Source organism: Quercus robur, chromosome 1 (assembly GCF_932294415.1).
Source record: "Quercus robur chromosome 1, dhQueRobu3.1, whole genome shotgun sequence".
Taxonomy (NCBI): Eukaryota; Viridiplantae; Streptophyta; class Magnoliopsida; order Fagales; family Fagaceae; genus Quercus; species Quercus robur.
The window spans coordinates 29676023-29697097 of NC_065534.1; the positions used below are offsets into that span (position 1 = coordinate 29676023).

The 21075-nt window shown below is 36.0% G+C and overlaps 1 protein-coding gene across 1 annotated transcript; it reads left to right on the forward strand.

The window, feature by feature from the left end:
• Positions 1-14738: 14738 nt before the first annotated feature.
• On the forward strand, positions 14739-19832 carry LOC126728866 (transcription initiation factor IIA large subunit-like). Its single transcript, XM_050434624.1, has 11 exons — positions 14739-15069; positions 15380-15550; positions 15683-15886; positions 16136-16187; positions 16261-16319; positions 16496-16621; positions 17794-17946; positions 18835-18898; positions 19022-19182; positions 19295-19378; positions 19477-19832. The coding sequence occupies exons 1-11, from the start codon at positions 14947-14949 to the stop codon at positions 19498-19500; spliced, it is 1221 nt and encodes a 406-aa protein (XP_050290581.1). The 5' UTR covers positions 14739-14946; the 3' UTR covers positions 19501-19832.
• The last annotated feature ends 1243 nt before the right edge of the window (positions 19833-21075 follow it).

Genomic DNA, 21075 nt, shown 5'->3' on the forward strand with positions numbered 1-21075 from the left:
GATTTTGTTAAAGAAATACATAAAGCCATAATTAGCAGTTGGAAATGCAATTGTCTATCTTGGATAGGTCAAGCCACCTTGATCAAATCACTAGCCCAAGCATCCCTTACATATGCAACGTCAGTTTTTAAGCCTTCTAAAGGCTTATGTGAAGATCTAGATGCGCTAAATAGGAGATTTTGTTTGGAATTGTGTCTTAAAGTGGTGAACAACCCTTATGAGTTAAATGGAGAGATTTTGTACCTCTCTCTAATACATACAATTTGGTATCTAAATTGGATAAAGGAAAGTGAAAAGATGGTAGTTGTCAAAGTTTCATTCACTAGCTTTAACATCTAAAGATAGAGTTGTTACTAAGCTGAAAGCCAATATTCATGTCTAAATCCTAAAGTAAAGGGTCAATAAATATTATAAATGTTTTTTAGATAAATCAAAATACATTTGTGTTTTTTTATTAAATAAATCAATATCCAAATACTCTACATATTGCATAAAACTAAAAAAAGTCTATGTCATTCATTTATCCAATAGTAATTTTGCACTTAATATTTTAACAATTACATGTGAAAGGGAGCATTGGTAATGAACAAACTTCGGCTATTGATTATACTCCAAAACTTAGCATTGAATTTGGTTATGAACGAGAGGTATACTACTTCAATAATGAGTATGAATGAAATTATGGATTCAGTATTCATATAGAATGGTATAAAATAAATAAATGGTGTAGTGCCTTCAACAAAAGGTTATGTGTTACCCTCCAGATCAAGAGTTTAACAATGGAGCCGTTAGTTACCACATATTTTATTAAAAAAGAAGCCTCTTGAAATACATATTTATTTAAGAATTTTAAAATTACATCATTGGAATAAGGGAAAGAAAATTGCATAGTTTTGGTCTTAATTACATTCTAAGAAATAAGAAAAAAGTACATCGCTTTGACCTCATATACAATCTATGGAAAGCAACAATACTTTGTTTCCTAATTACAATATAGAAAAAAATAATAATTAAATTGATAAGGAATCGGTATACAAATCAAGATCTAATTTTGGAGACTAGGTAAAGGAATGGAAATGCGTTAAGCACTCATCCCATCCAATTTGAAGACTTTGAGAGATGAATGGTCATATGATATGTACTATTCTTGTTGGAAATAAAACAAAATATTGATGGGCCTATTCTCACTTACTCTCACAAACTACTTAGTGTATAGAAGAAACTCACACTCACAAATTAAACAAAGGGAGAGAGAGTGGAGAGGGAAGAGTTATAACACTTTAAAGCTATGTATTCACTTCAACTCTTGCATAGAATTTGATGGATGAATGGGCTTATATAGTACACCATCCAACCTCTAACTCCCACTACATTATTTTTCTAACTCTTACATTCATAAATCCCACACATAACTTCAATAAACCTCCCACTACATTAACTTACGAAACTCACACTTATTTATGAAAGGTTAATTAAAAACAAGTTTAACTTCTAATATCCCCCCCTTAAACTTGTTTTCTTGATCACTCTAAGTAAGACTTGTAGTTTGTTGAAAGTGTCATACTTGAGTGGTTTAGTGAGTATATCTACAACCTGATCATGTGACTTCATAGACTCAAGATGAACTTCCTTTCTTGTAAGACATTCTTGAATAAAATGAAACCTCATGTTGATGTATTTGCTACAGTCATGAAAGACTAGATTCTTTGCAAGAGCTAGTGCTGACTTATTGTCCACGAATATCTTTGTAGCTTCTTCTTGCAACATCTGCAACTTCTTCAATAAACTTTTAAGCCAAATTGCATGAAAAACACTAGAGGTAGTAGTAACATACTCAACTTCACAAGTGGAAAGCGTCACAATTGGCTGCTTCTTGGACGTCCATGTAAATGCAATATCACCTATATAGAATACAAAACTAGTAGTATTATTTCTATCATTCATATCTCCGGCCCAATCACTATCACTGCAACCAACAAGTTTAAAATCTTTAGAGGGTGAATTCAATAGTTCATAATCCAGTGTACCTTTTAAATAGCGAAGAATTCTCTTGGCAATCTTCAAATGAGTCATCGTTGGTGCTTCCATGTAATGACTAACTAGTCCAACGCCAAAAAGAATGTATGGTCTTGTGTATGTTAGATACCTCAAGCTTCCAACCAAACTCTTGAAAAGTGATAGATTAACCTTCTCTTCATTATCATGCTTTGAAACCTTCACTCTGTAAAGTTGTGATTTACAACTATGATTTATGTTGGCTTTATTCTATGACAAAAAGTGTTGTAATTGCTTTAATTTTGTTTCTTGTATTTTGTGGGATTTTATTGTATTGGGTTTAGTATTAAGTTAGTGAAAAATCATGCATAAAATGAAGAATCAGTGGATTTCGCGAGAAGCTCGCAAGAAGCTAAACCGCGAAAGAGCCACGTGAGGAGCACATGACTGGAAGCTGAAGAGTGATGCCAGGCTGTCGTTTTCGTGAGTGTCTCGCAGGTATGGCCTTCTCGCGAGGTAGTCGCGAAACATTCTACTTGGAGGATTTTTAAGAGTGACTTTCTTACCCTTCACCCATACTATATATACTCTCATTACCCATAAATTGTGAGAAGGCCATTCAGAGAGAAAAACTCTAGTAGGTTTTCTACAAGACACATTCCCATCTTTTAGAGAGAGAGCTACTCATCCTTAGTGAGAAATCATTGTAGTCTCTTCTCTTTCCCTCTCCCATTGTCATACCTTGAGAGGAGATTTGTACCTAAACACAACTCACACCTTTTCAGAGTGTAGAGAGTGTTTTGGAGCTTGGGAAGTTTCGGGAAATTGCTAAAAGAAGCCGATGAGGCTTGGTGGATACAATCGGGCGTATTGCAGGATCTGGAGAGCTAGACAAGACATGATTCCAAGGAGCCTTATTGGAGTAGGAGCTTGGGGATTAGATGCATTGGGTAGATTAGGCTTGGAGGGTCTCTTACTAACCCATGTATCATAACTAATTGTCTAGTGGATCAATTACCGCTTGGAGGGCGGTGGAGAGGTTTTATGCTGAGTACTTCGATTTCCTCTTCGATAACACATCAGCGTGTTATCTTGTGTTTGCATTCTCTCTTCCTTTACTCTTGTGCTTTACATTTATGTTTGTTATTCATGTTTATGCACTAAAGTAGTATCGATTGATTGCACTTCATTTACTCTTGTTTTCGCACTTAAATAAGTTAGAGTAAAAGCAATCTAGTCATAATTTTTAATTGAGGGTCTAAACAGCTCTTGTGTTTTTAACACATTTTTGAGCTTTCACACTCCATATTCTATAGGTGTGCTAACTGGATTGGAATTTAACGTCTCAACTTCTCGAGGATATCCTTCACATAACCTTCTTGGGAAATAAAAATCTCATCCTCCATCTACTTCACTTCAATGCCTAGATAATAGGCCATAAGTCCAATATCTGTCATTTCAAATTCCTTAGTCATTGTTTTCTTGAAGTACTCAAACATACTTGAATTGTTGCTTGTAAAAATCAAATAATCTAACATACAAACAAACAATTAAGATATCTTCATTTTTATGCATCTTACAATAAAGCGCATGTTCATATGGGCATTTAGAAAACCCATTAATCTGGAAGTATTTGTCAATTCTACTATTCCAAGCTATTGGTGCCTGTTTCAGACCATATATAGCTTTCTTCAACTTCAAAACATTATCTTCTTGCCCTTTTACAACATAGCATATAGGTTACTCAACATAAAGTTCTTCCTTAAGGTTAAAAGTGTACGTGGGTCGGGTTAGGTCGAGTTAAAGGTATTTTTTGACCTAATCCACCATGGTGGGTTTAAAAAAATTCAACCCAACCCATCACATAAGTCCAACCCAACTCAAACTAACCCACGTGGGTCGGGTTGAACCCATGGGTTGGACAATTTTTTTTTTATTACAATTATTATTAAATTGAGCAGAAAAAAATATATCACACTTGCCACCTGAGTTTATAAACAAAATATATATTAATATATGAACTAATATTCCAATTCAATTATACATTAATATTGACTTTTATATAGGATAGGAGGAAGGGATGGTTATTTTAAAAAATTTATTAATTATATAATATATATTAAATGATAGGCCAAAAATGAATCGATCCTTTGTGATAAATTAATTAATTAATTAGCCAAGTTTTTTAATTAATCAAATTAACATGCAAGATGCATGGTAGCACAAACAAATCATCAATAAACTAAAGTATGCAACGGAAATTAAATTGACACGGTAATTTGTTTACGAATGAGAAAAACCAACACGGCAAAAACCCCACCGGGTGATTTTAAGGTCACCACTCCCGAAAATCCACTATTTTCAAAACAAGCGATTACAAGTAAAGGAATCACAGTACCTTATACCAACCTACAGTTGAACATTTACCCCAACACCCAATTAGACTTGTTCTGTAGTGACAATCTCTTCTTGTAATGCATGGCTCCCAGTATGTGACTAACCAATTGCTCAGATCCCAGTATGCGAATTCAATCATCAACTAGAAAAGGTTGTTGGTTGCAAAGTTCTTTAGTTCATCACACGATGAAAATCGAGAAGCTCCTTGGTTACAAAACCCTATGGTGCAAAAACACAACAACTTCTTCATAAGAAAGATGAACTAGGGAAAATTCTGTCTCAAGTCATAATTTGCTTGAACAAACTTTGCTCAACACTTGTGCAACTTGTGTCACCTTTGACGGCTCTTAAAATAATCCTTTTATATGTTTAGGGTTGTGAGAAAAGAAAACTCAAACATACAATCACGAATTGAATGAAAAACAGTCTTGAAAAACTGAACTTCATAAACCTCGACAAATACCTATCTATCGAGCTGCTGTCGAGTTATAGGCTGAAACAGCTCTTCAAGGCTCGATAGATTGCTAGCTATCGAGTTTTAATGAACAACACTTTTCTCACTTGAATCTTGGACAGACTTGCATGGTTTTAACACTTGAACTTGAAACCTTATTTCTTGAAGTATTAAATACATCCTAAATCTACCAAAATACAAGTAAAGTATGTTTTGTCAAAGGATTAGCCAATTATATAAAATAGTGACATATGTTCCTAATAAATGAATCACATATGTCTTAACATTAAATATATGGGTGGATCGGGTCAGGTTTAGCGGGTTTGAAATTTTATGACTCGAACCCAACCCAACCCGCTATTAAAATAAAAAAAATTTGTAACCCAACCCACCAAGCCCTAAAAATCGACCCAACCTAGCTAGTTGGGTTGGGTCGGGTCGGGTCAGTTTTAGCGGGTTGACTACACACCCCTACTCAAGGTAGCCATTCAAAATGCAAATTTTACATCTGATAGAGAAGCGGAAAATAATCCATCTCCAGCTCGTCCAAAAGGTTCGTCCAGAGCCTACAGCGCAGATTGATCCAAGAGTCAACCCAGAAGAAGGAGAGACGTCCATTAAATAATAGCACCACTCCATAAGTTTAAGTCTCCCATGGACGAAAAGATCGTCCATGAGGTTCGTCCATGAGAAGTCGTCAAATATCCTTGGACGACTAAACCACCCTACACCAGACGGACGAAACCTCAACACTTAGACTTTCAGCAACCCTCAACTATCTCGACAAACCCTTCGAATAAGTTAACCTCCATTTAGCAGTTACCATTTTATATCCATTGAGGGAGGTTACTCCGGAGTTGTTGGATTCCACAAAACCTGGGGAGGTTATCGAACAAATAACCGCCCCTGGCTCCCTATATAAGAGACCGGTCTGGACCCGACAGAGGGAAGTCTTTTCTCTCAGACACATTTCCAAAACACTTGGAACTTATTCTCCTATAAATCTAACTTCTTCATCGGAGGGGGTTCGACCGGTCTTCTCCGGTCTCCTCTTTTGATAGCATTCTCTTCCTTGCAGGCCATCAACCGCTTGAACAGCCCACCGAAGCCAGGCCATTCTACCTTACTGATTTTGAACACTATTAACATCCATTTGGAAAATTCTCCATTGATTTTGAGATGTTAAAGAAATTATCAATCGTATAGTTTCCAAACAAGAAACTAGGACAAATATTTCATCATAAGCAATACCTTGCAATTAGGGCTGTCCAAGGACCCGCCGGAACCAACCCACCCGCTGCCACCAACCGAACCCGACTTGCCGCCGACCGAACCGACTACTCCGGCGATCGGCGACGGATTTCATTCTCTAAAACCCGAGATCAACAGATCGGAGATCGGATCTCCTCCTCTCAAATCCGAGAAACCCGATCCAACCAACGCATCATTTTTCCGGTGAGTTTTGAGATTTTTTTGGGTAGATCCGACGAGTTTTGAGTTTTCTTTAGGAAGATTTAAGCTAGATTCGGCGAGATTTCGCTAGATCTAGCCAAGATCTTGCCGAAAATGGCCAAGATCTCGCTAGATTGGCGAGATCTGGCCGGATTTCTACCGTTTTTCAAAATTTCCTTGTTGGATACTATCGTTTTTCATATTTTCTTGGCCGGATTCTCGCCATTTTCCAAATAATCAACCCCGACCGAGACCCGACCACTTTCCGGCAAGAACCATCCGATTCGATTCGATTTTCTGACTAGTCGGCGGCGGGTCTGAAAAATTGGAACCAGACTTAGTCGGGTCGGACGCGGGTTGGGCACAAACCCAACCCGGACCGACCCGTGGTCACCCCTACTTGCAATTGACTATAGCCTTTTATCACCAATCTTGCTTTGTATCTCTCTACCTCTCATTTTGCATTCTTTTTCAACTTGTACACCCATTTTACTCTAATTGTCTTCTTTTCAGTTGGAAGAGTTGCAAGCTCACATGTATCATTCTTCTTTAATGCCTTGATCTCTTCGTCTATAGCATTTCTCCATTTTATTGTCTTGCACCACTTCTTCAAATCCTAGAGGTTCACAATTAGCAAACAGACAAAAAAGTGTTACATTATCTGTAATCTCTATTGAATGATAAAGATCTTAGAGACTTTTCATTTTTCTTAGTCTTTCACTAGAACTTCCTTCTAGTAATGATGATGATGATGGACTTTCATGAAAGGGAGATAATGCTACTGGTGATGGAGGTGGAGTGGCAAGCTCTTCGTGAACTTCATTCTCTTGCTCTTCCTCGTCAGATAGATGAAAGAAATCATACTTCTCTTTTTCTTGGGTGCTCCAATCTCATGTGCCTTCTTCATCAAATTCCACATCTCAACTAACAATGACTTTTCCAGAGCTCAGATTATAGAGCCTATAGCCCTTAGAGCTTGGATTATAGCCAATGGACATATACTTCTTGCTTTTATCATCTAGCTTGGATCTCTCTTGATCTGGTACATGTGCATATGCAATGCTTCCAAACACACAAAGATGTGAAACTGTAGGCTTCTTCTTACTCCAAGCTTGTTGTGGGGTTTTTCTTTGTTCATTTCTTGTGAGGCAACGATTGGACAGATTGATTGCACAATCAATAGCTTCAACCCAAAGTTCTTTAGGCATTTTCTTGCTCTTCAATATGCTTTTGGTCATATTAAGAATTGAACAATTCTTTTTTCTGGTACACCATTCTGTTGTGGTGACCTTGGAACTGTTAGAAGGCAGGAAATCCCATTTGCTTTACAAAATTCTTTGAATTCATTTGATGTGAATTCACCTCCTCTATTAGATCTTAAGGCCTTAATTTCATGGCCACTCTGCTTTTCTATAAATGTTTATTAAATGCACCAAACATTTCAGATTTTTGTTTCAAAAAAATAAACTCATGTTTTTCTACTAAAATCATCAATAAAAAGAAGAAAGTAGTTACTTTGACCAAGTAATGATGGCTTGATAGGTCCATACATATCAGTATGAACAAGTTGCAATGGCTTGGTTAGGATGCTCAATGAAAGGCAATCATCTCACCATATTTGTCTTTGCCAACAACTGTAGTCCTCCAAAGTTCAAGTGCCCAAATCTTAGATGTCAAAGAAAAGAAGAATCTGTAAAGCAAGCCTTCAGACATTTAATAACATCAGTTTGAATATTTAACAAGAACATTCTATTTCTTGTCATTGGCATATTAGCTATCACATTATTTTGATGATCCCTTATTAAGTAATTACGATCTTTCAACTGAATATCATAGTCTTTCTTAAGGAGTTGTCCCATACTCAAAATATTACTTTTCATGCTTGGCACATAATATACATCAGAAATAAATTGATGATCTTCATTCTTTAAACGAATAAGAATTTTACCTATCCCCTTCATTGAAATTTTGGATGAGTCACCAAAGGTAACATTCCCGACTACAGATTCATCAATCTTCATAAACATCATTTTATTCCCACACATATACTTGCTAGCACCAGTGTTAAGATACCATGCACCATTTTCTTCTCTGTCTTCTCCTTTGTATGCCAACAACAAAGTCGGCTCTAGTTCTTCATTCTTATCTTCAACATAGTTAGCTTTCTCCTTAGCAATGCCAGAGCCATTTTTACATTCGGAAGCATAATGCCCATATTTTTTACAATTATAACATTTAATATATATATATATATATATATATTTTTTTTTATACAAGATAGAATTTCTAGTGTAACTTAATTTAAGTGTATATGTGTGTGAAGCTCCTTCCTGGAGACTTGAACCCTGACCCTTGCCCCACACACCCCACAAGCATTTATATTTGTGGAGTGACCACCGCACCAAAGGTGCGTGATGGTATAACATTTAATATTAGACTTATCATACCTTTTTCTATATGGTCTTGAGAAACTTCCTCTTCCACAATATCTTGTGGATTGTGAACTTTGACCCCTTTCTTAATAATTGGGAGAGTTTTGATCATTCCTTCCTCTAGATGCTTTCCCTCTACCATGTCCTCATCCTTATCCTCTCTAGCTACTTTCACACCACCTTTTCTCATTCAAGGTGAGCTTAGCTTGTAAGACTTGCTCCAAAGGCTCTTGCTTCTTCTTATTGAACCTTTCTTCATGGGCTTGTAATGATCCCATGAACTAGTCAATGGTCACTGACTCCAAATCTTTTGATTCCTCAATCACCACAACAATATAGTCAAACTTAGAAGTTAATGACCATAGGATTTTTTTCTACCACATGGACATTATCTAAGTTCTCACAATATCTCTTTAATTAATTTATAATTGCCGACACCCTTGAAAAATAATCTGAAATATATTCAAATTCTTTCATGTGCAAACTTTCAAACTCGCCTCTTAATGTTTGAAGGCGAATTTTCTTCACTTTATCAACTCCCATTAGAAAGTTTTTAAGAATCTTCTATGCTTGCTTGGATGAAGTTGCATTTACAACTTTCTCAAACATGATTTCATCCAAACCTTGATAGATCAACGTAAGAGCTTGTTGATCTTTCTTTTGAGCCTTTTGCAAGGCTTCCTTTTGGTTTAGGGTCAAAAGTTCTTCATCTTGTGACCCCAGAATCACCCACGCATCTTGGGATCTGAGCAACACTTCATTTGGATAATCCAATTTTCAAAATTGTGTTGGTAAGTCAAGGAAATTAGAATGATACCATCCCATTGGCAATAGCCATTCTCACTACGAACCGATTAACTCTGATACCACTTTGTTTGAAAATAAAACAAAATACTGATGGACCTGTTCTCACTTACTCTCACAAACATGCACACACTACTTAGTGTATAGAAGAGACTCACACTCACAAATTAACCAAAGGGAGAGAGAGTGGAGAGGGAAGAGTTAGAACACTTTAAAAGTATGTATTCACTTCAACTCTTGCATAAAATTTGACAGATGAATGAGTTTGTATAGTACACCATTCAACCTCTAACTCCCACTACATTTATTTTTCTAACTCTTACATTCATAAGTCCCACACATAACTTCAATAAACCTCCCACTACATTAACTAATAAAACTCACACTTACTTATGAAAGGTTAATTAAAAACAAGTTTAACTTCTAACAATTCTAATTACGTTATCATGCTATGCATTGCAAGAAATTAATATATGATAATTATGTCAATTCAATAGAAATTAAAATATATATTTAGTCCTAATATGCATGATCATATTATCATGTGCATGAACATGTTAATTCTCCCATATAATCAAAGACCATGATTTAAACTATAATGAGAATTAAACAAAATATAACAATATACTTGCATGCATTGCCTCTTTAAAGTGATTTGATGGTGGGTTTCCTTCAAGAAGGACCGCTTTGCTTCACTTGCCGCCTTTGATTAATCCACAGGTCATCCGTTTGAGTGTTTGGAAAGTGATTTCTATTGTAGGAATGATTGGGAGATGAGAAAATGGATTTTAAGTTTGCTTAGATTGAGCCACTTGTAGAGAGTAATGTTATAGATGCAACCTAATGTCTCTCACTCTCTCTTAAGAAGCTTCCCAAAATGTTTATTGAATTTCTCTACGCTGGAATTTTTTATTTGAAATCATGGAATCCCTTCTTCGATGATCTATGTTGGTATTTTAAAAGGGAATGTGTTCGGAAGTTTAGGGCCTGTTTAGTAAGGGTATTTAAATATAGTTTTTTGTTTTGCAATCCATAAAATGGTGGCTCCAACACTTGAATTTATTGTTTGACTGATGTTTTCTAAATACAGTTTTCAGAAAATTATATCCTAGTTTCTTTGTTCAAAACAAGATTTTGAAAATGGCTAAGAAGATGTTTTCAAGATGTGAGCGTTTGGATTCAGCGTTTCCGCTGAATCCCGCGTCTCACGTTTTCCTTTTCTTTTTTTTCTTTTTTTTAACTTTCACGCATTTAAGGGAGCAAAATTTACTGTTCATGAGACAAATTTTACTGTTCACGCACTGTTCCATCACTGTTCATCACTGTAGCAACACTGTTCATACATTAAAAATATTAAAAATGGATCCCACTGCACTATTCACACATTTAAAAATTATTTTGCTACAGTGTTTTCAGTTTTTAGTTTCAGCAATAATAAGTTTAATCCAAACGGACCCGATATGGAAAATATTTTCAATGGCAAAGTTGTAAATAAATTGAAAATAGTAGACCCCACATATTTGTTTAAACTCTTTTATCTCTTAAATTAAGGAGTTTATCTTTATCGCAAAAAGAATTCTCACACTTCAAATTTGAAACTTATCATTTTTTAGGTACATGAGTTGTATTCCCTTATTGTTATCCAAAAGAAAAAAAGAAATCTACAGATTCTACACATTACTTTTTGTAATTTTTTTTTTAAATCTCAAAAATAGAAATGGTCTCACAAACTTCTTCTTTTTTGCTTTTAGTATTTTGTAAATTGTTCTTAAAAGTGGAAACCAAACATGTATAATATAAATTTTCAATTTCAATTTTTTTTTTAAAAATTTTCAAACTATTTTGAAAACAAAAACAAAAATCATCCTACCAAATAGGCCCTTAAATTCCCTTCCCACCCTTCTTTCTGGGGGTTTTCGAACTCATGTTTACCCCTCTTGGACATTTTAAACTTAAAAGTTCTAGAAAGAGAGGGGGGAAAAAAAAGAACTCATTGATTCAAATTTTTGAGGATTTGGTAATAAAGTTTTGGTCGACACTTCTATTTGACCAGTTGGCTCCAATTTTGATTTTGTATGACTTGAATTTTCTATTAATTTGAGGATAATTACAAGTTTTAAGCATTTTTTTAAAATCCTTTAAGGAAAATACTAAACACAAATTATTTTATAAACAGTTGATGTTAACGAGTCATTATTGGTAAAGAAAAACAATTATTGTGGTAGAACCCAAATAAGAACCAATAAGAATTTATCATGTCAATAGTTTATAAAAATATTATAAAATAATTTATGGTTGTTGTAGGTTCCTCAGATGGATGGATCTTCGGGCCAAGGGTTTTTTTTTTGCCTTGTAGCCTTTTACACCGCATCCTTTGGAGTCCCACTTTGAAGGAAACCCCCCCCCCCCCCCCCCACCCCCCACTTGCTGCCTTATAAGTTGTGAAGACTAATGGTACTTCAAAGGATGCGGTGTAAAAGGCTACAAGGCAAAAAGCCCTTGACTCAAAGATCCGTCCATCCGAGGAACCCACAGTTGTAGTATTACTAAACTTTTAATGATGAGATTACACTCTAGAATATATATAGATTTTAAATTTAAATTAATAACTTGTCTTACAAGATGATTGATTAAAATTCAAAAATCATAATTTATCTAATACTTCTTTTTAGGATAGAATTTATCCAATACTTTAATTATAATATAGTCTTAAAACTTCAACCAATGTTATTTTCATACGTAGTTTATTGTTTAATTAAGATTGAAAAAGAAATAAAAATTGCTAAGCATAAAAATAATAGACTTTTACTAAAATTTACTATAGCTATAGATTTTGCATTAAGAGAATATTTGGGAAAAGTCAAAAAGTTTTTTTTTTTTTGGTCTCAATTCGTTTTACAAATAATTTAACTTTTAGTTTTTATAAAGAAATAACTTGACAATTTAATAACTATAAAATTGATATATTCTTTTAAAAATTTTTTTGTAGCTATTAAATTGATAAAAATTTGAATCTTAAATGTTTTGAAAACATTAAATATTGTCTACTAAAAGCATCAGCATCCCAAAATTCCAATTCTACTCTATTTTATCATTCCAAAAAGTCACTTTATCATTATACCATACCATTTTACAATACTTCTAGCATCCCAAACTTTTATTTTTCTATTCTACTCATTAAAATAATATATCTACACAATAAAATAATATATTCCAAAAACCCAAATAAAAACAAAAACCCATATCACCACCTGCTACGACCACCACCACGAACAACCATCAACCCATCACCGATCCCAAACCCATCAACCCATCAACAACCATAGCACCGATCAAAAAACCCAGCCACGGCACCAAAAAAACCCACCATGAACAACCATCAACCAAGTAAACCCACCACAACACCGGGAACAACCATCAGCCACGAACAAACTCACGAACAACCAAGCAAACCCACTGGGAACAAGCAAACCCATGAACAACCATTAGCCAACCACGAACAACCCACCAGGAAAAAAACCCAGCCATCACCAAGCAAACCCACCACAACACTGGCCAGCAACCACCAAGAAAAACCCACAAAAAAACCACCACCGATCTTGGTGTTGTTGATCTAGAAATCCATCAACCATGGTAGCAAAGCCACCACACCAATAGACAAAGAAGAGGGAGATGGAGAGAAAATAGAGAAGTGAGTCAGACAGAGAAGACCGAATAAAATATTGATTTTGGTTTTAGAATTGTGCTACAGTGCAATTCTACATTTAGACTGTGTTTGGATTGCGCGTTTGCGCGTCCACGTTCACTATTTCTGCGTTTTCCTTTTTTTTTTTTTTTTTCCAAGCCGCAGTTGTTGACCAGATTTTCCATGAACAGTGCTCAGATGCACTGTTTATGGACCCATAAATTACACTTTTTAACAACTTTTTCATTAAAAATGGGTCCCAAGGTACTATTTACACATTTAAAAATTATTTCGCTACAGTGTTTTCAGTTTCAGCAAAAATAAGCTCAATCCAAACGGACCCTTAGAATTGCATTGTAGTAGTATTGCAAAAAAAATTACAATACTTGGGTTTAGCATTCCCTGATGCAGATCATTTTGAGATTTGAAATGTCAAATTCCCCTTACATTTGGCATTAGCATTCCCCAATACTAATGCTCTAATTAAGATAAATATCCATATTTACTGAAGTGGTCCACGAGAAAAAGAAGTAAACGAACCAGAAAAGAAAAATAAAGGCTGTTTTTGGTTTGCGTAAAATCATTTCCGGAAAGGAAAACGTTTTCATGTGTTTGGCTGTCACAAAATTCATTTTACGGAAAATTAATTTTGGTGTTTGGTTCATTTCATCATTTTACCAGAAAATGCATCAAATCCGGCAAAACGCTCGTCCGACGAGCGTCCGACGAGCGCGCTCGTCTCTCGTCGATCGCTCGGACGAACGCGCTCGTCTCTCGTCGATCGCGCCACTCGATCGACGATCGCGATCATGCACCGCGCCGCTCGTCCGCGCGGTGCGATCGTCGGACGAGCGGCGCGATCGACGATCGCGGCCCTCGTTGGCGCTATCGTCCCTCTCTCTCTCTGATCTGGGCTCTCTCTTCTCTCTCTCTCTCTTTTTTCGGAAGTGAATTGAAGTGAAAATGAAGGCAGAAATGGATTTCCGTGGTCAAAGGGGAAATTTGTGGTCAACCGAAAATCATTTTTCATAAAATAATGTTTTCCGTGACAGCCAAACGCATGCATTTTCCGAAAAATCATTTTCGGAATCACTTTGAAGTCGATTTAAACGCAGCCAAAAAACCAATTGCATGGATGGGAAGGACTGTGGACAAAAGCGTAGGACCCACCCATAGCCACTAGTACTACTACTACCCATTGGACCAAAAGAGTTATCAATTTATTTATATACGGCCCAGATGCAACCTGCGGGAACATTTTTGAACGGTGACAGATCACAGATCTGCCTGACTCCCTGTTTTTCCTTTTCTTAAAAAGGAAAAAAGAAAAAAAAGAAACCAAAATTCCAACGTTGGACTCCTACACACACTACTACAATTACAAACACCTCTTTCCAAAACAAGACCACAAAAAAAAAAAAAGAAAAAAAAAAGAAAAGAGGATCGATCGTGCAGATCTCGCCACGTGGAACCCACAACTATAATCGGATGCAAACCTATTTATATTCCACTCTTTATTCTTCTTTTCTGTTCCGCTCCTTCTCTCTTTCTCTCTCTCATTATCTCTCTCTCTCTCTCTCTCACACACACACTGACACACAGAGACCCAGAAACCCTAGAATTCCCATGCTCAGTTGTTCAGATCTTTGTTGAAAATCTGTACTGGTTCTGTGTCGTTTCGGAGAATCGCGGAGGTTTTTAACTGAAGAGGTTTTTCGGATAAGAAAATGGCGGCTATGACGACGAGCGCCGTCTACATCCAGGTTATCGAGGATGTCATCAACAAGGTTCGCGAAGAGTTCGACAACAACGCTGGTCCTGGTGATGACGTTCTCAAAGAGCTTCAAGGAGTAATTTCCCTTCTTTTTTTTTTCGTTCGAAATTTGTGTTCTTTGATTCGTTTTACTTTGCTGTTTTTTTTTAGGGTTTTTGTTGATTGGGGATTTTCGTTATGTGAAATTGCTTAGTTCTTTGATTTGAGGTGATTGGGTTTTTTTTTTTTTTTTTTTTTTAGCAAATTGAAATGTAGGTTCGATCTGGTGGATTCTAGGGTTTTGGGGATTTTTGTTTAGAAGGGTTAAATTTGTGTTTTTGGTGAAGTTATTTTCAAATTTGAGCTGGGTGAAGCTGATTTTGTTTGTGATTTGGGTGAATTTGTAGACGTGGGAGGCAAAAATGATTCAAGCTGGTGTTGTGATTGGTCCCATAGAGAGGAGTGGGGCACCTAAGCCCACACCTGGGGGTCCTATTACTCCGGTTCACGATCTTAATGTGCCGTACGAAGGGACTGAGGAGTATGAAACTCCCACTGCTGAGATGCTCTTCCCTCCAGTGAGTTTATGCCTTTTTTTTATTTTGTTTTTGTTTTTGTTTTAACTAACTGAAATGGTATCTCCATAGTGATTTTATGAGTTCAATTGGTGGGATAGTTGATGTGGGGTTTGTTTATTGTTGGAAATGTAGACACCGTTGCAGACTCCCATACAAACACCTTTACCGGGAACTGTAGACAGCTCAATGTATAACATTCCTACTGGACCTAGTGACTATCCCACGCCTGGAAGTGATACTGGTGGTGGCGGTGGTGGTGGCGGCGGAGGAGGCAGCAGCGGTGGCAGTGGCACCAACAATAATGATCCGAAAACTGGAAAGCCTAGCCAATTCATGGTAAATATTACATCATAAACACCGTTTGGTTTGCAGTTTGGATCGTGAAATGCTTTGGTTTGAAATGTTATAATGCTTGATTTAGGTGTATACTGCTACTTTTTTTAATACTATAAACTAGTGCGTTTGTGGTGGGAAAATTGTACCTTAAGCTGTTTCCTCTTAGGCTAAAGGATGCTGCTAAGATCAATAGTTCTTTGAGTTGGTTTTAAAGCTAGCGTATGATATCCTTCTTTATTATTGCTGCAGCAACCTCCTTCTCCTTGGATGAGCCAAAGGCCTCCACTTGATGTTAACGTTGGTAAGTATAATGTAAAATAAGCACATGGGTGTTTGTCAGTGGCTTTCTAATAATCATTGGTGTACTGGTGTAGCTTATGTGGAAGGGCGGGATGAGGCAGACAGAGGAACTTCTAATCAACCGCTGACACAGGTAGTACCTGTTATTACTTCATATTGCTGAAGAATGTCTAGTTTTTTGGTTTGAAGAAAACTATTTGATTGAAGGAGTTCTGAATGACCAAGGTGTAAACACGTCCCTTTTGGACACATGTACTACAAATACTACTACCATATTATTAGTTGTCCTAATGTTGGAGAAAAATCCAGGACTTCTTCATGATGTCTTCTGGAAAACGAAAACGTGAAGATTTACCTCCTCAATATCAAGCTGGTGGATTTATACCCCAGCAAGATGGAGCAGGGGATGCTACTTCTGAGGTGTTTGAGATTGAGGTTTGTCTACCTCTTGATTTTCCTTTTCCTGATGAATAACATGTTGAATGTTTTTCTTTTTTTTTTTGAAGAATTTAGATTAAAACTCAATTATTTATTTTTGGAGGAATTTGTTTTTGCTTATCTCAAGTTGGGATTATATATAATAATGATAATTTTGGTGCCATCTTCTTAAGACTGGAAGATTGCTTCAAAAAGGTAAATTGGGCTTTCTGTTGTTTTTTTGTCCTTGAAAATTAATGTATTGGGTTGGACGTCCTTTAGCAAATTTAGAGTTGACTAAGAATTCTTCTATTGAGGACTGAGGTAAGATCAAACAAAGTTGAGTAGTTGTTTGAAAAGGATGCTCTAGTTGAGATGTTTGGAATTCTACTGATCTTGCTGGTGAGTTGTTGGATGAGTGGAGTTACTGAAATGTGGACAGAGTAAGGTGAAATGGTCAGGGATATAATTAGTTTGTAGTTAAAGTTTCATTGTATAATTACTGTCAGCTGACTGCATTAATGATATTTATAGCCCTTTGTCCAGTTCTGTGTGCTTGCCTAGTTGTATGTGATTTGACTTTTGTTGCCGCACCATTCTTGGAAGGGGAGGAATTCTTCTACCATTCACCATCCTTCCTGTATAGTTGAACTGGTGTTTTCAATTCTTAGGGAGTAGGATCAATTGGGAATGAATGAGGAGACCTGTCATCTATAATTGAATCCTGAGGTTGGAGTTGTATATAATTTAATGTTCAGTGACATGACTTTCCTAGAAACTGAATCCTGCCCTATAAGTGTAAGCTTACCTTAAAAGCATGATTAAAAATTATCTTGCAGAACATGGTTGAAGGTGATGCTGATTTCCCTATCCCTAAAGTTCTTTATTAGCTTTTCTATTTTTGCCTTTGGCTAAGCGGTTATTTTGTAATTATACCTTTTTCTTTTGGTATTATTAGATATACTAGGTAGGGCTTCGATTTTTTTGGTTAGATAATACTAGTTCTGGTTTAAGATAAGCTGTTTTCTGCACTTTATATTGAAATATGAAGGGACATCTACTGTTGTATGATACAGTTTGTTATAGCTCTATCTGTGGGAAGTTGAGTTTAGTTAGAAAACAGGACCCTTCTATTTTGGTTTCTCTTATTGATCTCATGCAGTCTTACACATTCAATGGTAACCTTTCAGGTAAGTGGGGGAAGCACTTCTCTGGGTGGACATGGCATAGTCACCAGTGCAAATAAAGAGATGTTAGCGCATGCGGCAAGGTCTTGTTCAAAGATTCCTCAACTTGATGGACCAATTCCTGATCCTTATGAGGACGTCATTTCTACTCCCAATGTAAGTATGGTTCTTCTGTAATTTTTAAGTCGCACAATAATGTAATGTAAACAAGTACTTCCCTTTTTTTGTCTTTTCCTCCCATTTATAAACATTTGCATGTATCTGGCATACATAACAATTCCTACTAATGCTGATATATTTCCATTAATCTATTTGCTGTTTGTTACAGATATCCTAGCCTAATTTTTGATGTTATAAATAAAACCTTATATTCAAGGCCTTTTATTGGGCTTGCCTATAAAGGCTTATTTTGTGATGTGCCTGAGGATTTAGGTGTTGTATGCATTATGGAAATCCTTCATTCTTTTTGGCCTTTTTCAAAGTAGATTGATTGGCTGATCATAATCACATGGTTCCTTCATTTAAGTGTGCATGGGCAGGTTATGTGGAAGTTACATTTGTAACTTTCATAATTGATACAGATCTCATTGCTGGTTTCTCTGAATGAGGGGAAAATCCTTTTTCTTGCATCTATCTTCTTGGCAAACAAAAGGAGCATAAGTTTGGCCTGCAAAGTGCCATAATATTGAGTTCTTATAACATTTTGAAGGAGTTGTTGCCCTATTGGACAATCGGGATTATGGTGGTTTATGGATATGGATCATGTATGAACACATGTAATTCCAATTGATTAATGGAACCCTAAAATGCATATTCTGAGGTAGTGTAGGTGAATATTTCAGAATTTTTCGAAAGGTAGGATAAATGGATCGTTCAGTTAGTTTAAAAATTCCCTTGGGTGCTTGTGGTCTCTTTTTCAACAAGCACTAATTTTGCATGTGTCTATCCTTCCTAAAAATCTAAAATATCAAAATTTCTACTTAATATTTTTTATAAAAATTTCTCACCAGCTGTTGTTTTCTCTTGTGCCCTCTCATCCTACAGATATACAATTATCAAGCAGTTTTCAATGAAGACTACAACATAGCAAACACACCAGCTCCTAATGGTAAATCTTGTGAATGTGTACTAAAGATTGTGATTATAAATTTTAACTTTGAAATGGATAAAATTGGTGAGCATAAATTGTCTCTTTCTGATGTTTGAGCTACCACTTATTTGTTTATTTCAGATGTACCGGCAAGTACTCCTGCTGTAGTTGCTCAAAATGATGTTGGAGAGGATGATGATGATGAGCCTCCATTAAACGAAAATGATGATGATGATTTTGATGATGTGGACCAAGTAGAGGAGCAAAACACACAGCATTTAGTTTTGGCACAGTTTGATAAGGTAATTTATTAGTGATCATGTACAATTGATGCCTAAACTATATTGAGCTACTATATTTAATCTTGTGATTATCGCATGTTTCATTAAATACATTATGTGTTTGGGTGGGTAGGTGACACGTACCAAGAGCAGGTGGAAATGCACGCTGAAGGATGGCATTATGCACATAAACAACAAGGACATTCTCTTTAACAAGGTCAGTTTTCCTCTTTTGTCTGTTGGCTTTTTTGTCATTCCCTTTGTTCTCATTCTGTTCTGGACCTTAAGCTCAAAATTTTCATTGAAATTCTGCAGGCAACGGGAGAGTTTGACTTCTGATTTTGTTGGAATTTATCTATTTTGCCATTTCCTGGCAGTTGCTCTTAAGAAGCAAATCTAGAGGTGTCATTGGGTGTTTCTTAATTTTTCTATATTATTATTAAGTGAGAGCTTGAGGAAAGAGAGGGATGCCTGATACTTTCTTAAAACTGGGATGGGAAGGATGTTGGCCTGTTGTACATAAAGCATATCAGCTTTTTCGGCCCTTAAATGGATGGTCACTTAAGGCATCTCCAGAAGCGTACCATTTCTTTAATGGAATATGTAATTCAATTTACTCTGTATACTTGGACATTTTGGTTAATTTACGAATTGCGGTCTGTTGATTTGCATTTTTTTTTTGTTGCTGCTTAAGCAGTTGGGCTGTGAATTAATAGGAACTCCAATTTTGAATGTTTTTGTATTTCTGTTTCAATTGATGGCAGTAATGTGCTACTTCTAGCCTTACCTATCAAATACCCCCTTTCATGAGTTGCAGCCAGTATCTGTACCTCTACCTTAGGAAGGAGAAGAGTTTGGAGGTATCAATTAGCTAGAAGGCTGGTCGACGTAGTTGTGTTTGTTTTTATTATTGATGTAAGAGCCGTATTACTTTCAATTCTGTGCTGCATGGTCGGTGCGTGATCCTCTGGATTTGATATGCATGCATATGGAGTAGCAGGTTGACTGTAAAATTCTGAATTTTAAGCCAATCCAGTAGAACGCCTTTCACCATGCTGCTGCTTTCTGTTTTTTTTGATTGAATGAAAAAGAAGAAGAAAGAAGGGGTTTCCATGGTGCTTTTTAGCTTTATAAATTAATGCTGCGACTTTGCCTAGCCCGTTCGGTTTGGCTGGTTTTTCTTTCTTGGTGGTTGGTTAGACTGGATTGGAATATTCCAAAACCCCAAAATGTGATAATATTAAGGTAGTGTCTGGTTTATTTATTTATTTATTATTATTTTCTTTTTTGGTGGTCGGTTAAATTAGATTGGAAAACTCCAAGCCCTAAAATGTGATAATATTATGAGGAGTGATATGTCTATAATATTTTCACAACAAATCTTAGTTGGTAGGTTGTTACAGGTTTCTAATTTGAATCTACTATTGAAATTACTTTTTTGCTCACACATAACAGCAAGTAACAACTTACCACGTAGAATTTATTGTGAAAATATTGTAGACATATCATTTATCTGATATTAAGGTAGTGTCGAAACAGAGTACCTTTATATATATATATATATATATATATAAAAGAGATAATGAGATGGCTGGTAGGATCTAAAAATTTATTGAATTCATGTGCAAGACTTATCGGGGAAAGTTTCTATTACAATCATTGCACCTTATGCACAAATGTCAAGAGCCTTGTAATTCAACTGGTTTCTCTTGGTTTTACAACGGAAACATTCAGGTTTCGATTTCTCCTTCCCCATTGTAATTATTGAATTATCAAAAAAAAAAAGAAAAAAAGTCATGTTATAGAACATGACACAGGGCAGATATAAAAAAGTGTTGATGAATCTGTCACAGATTGAGATCAGTAAACGCAGTAACTGGGGATACTCTTATCATCTTTCTTGTAGAAAGCAAC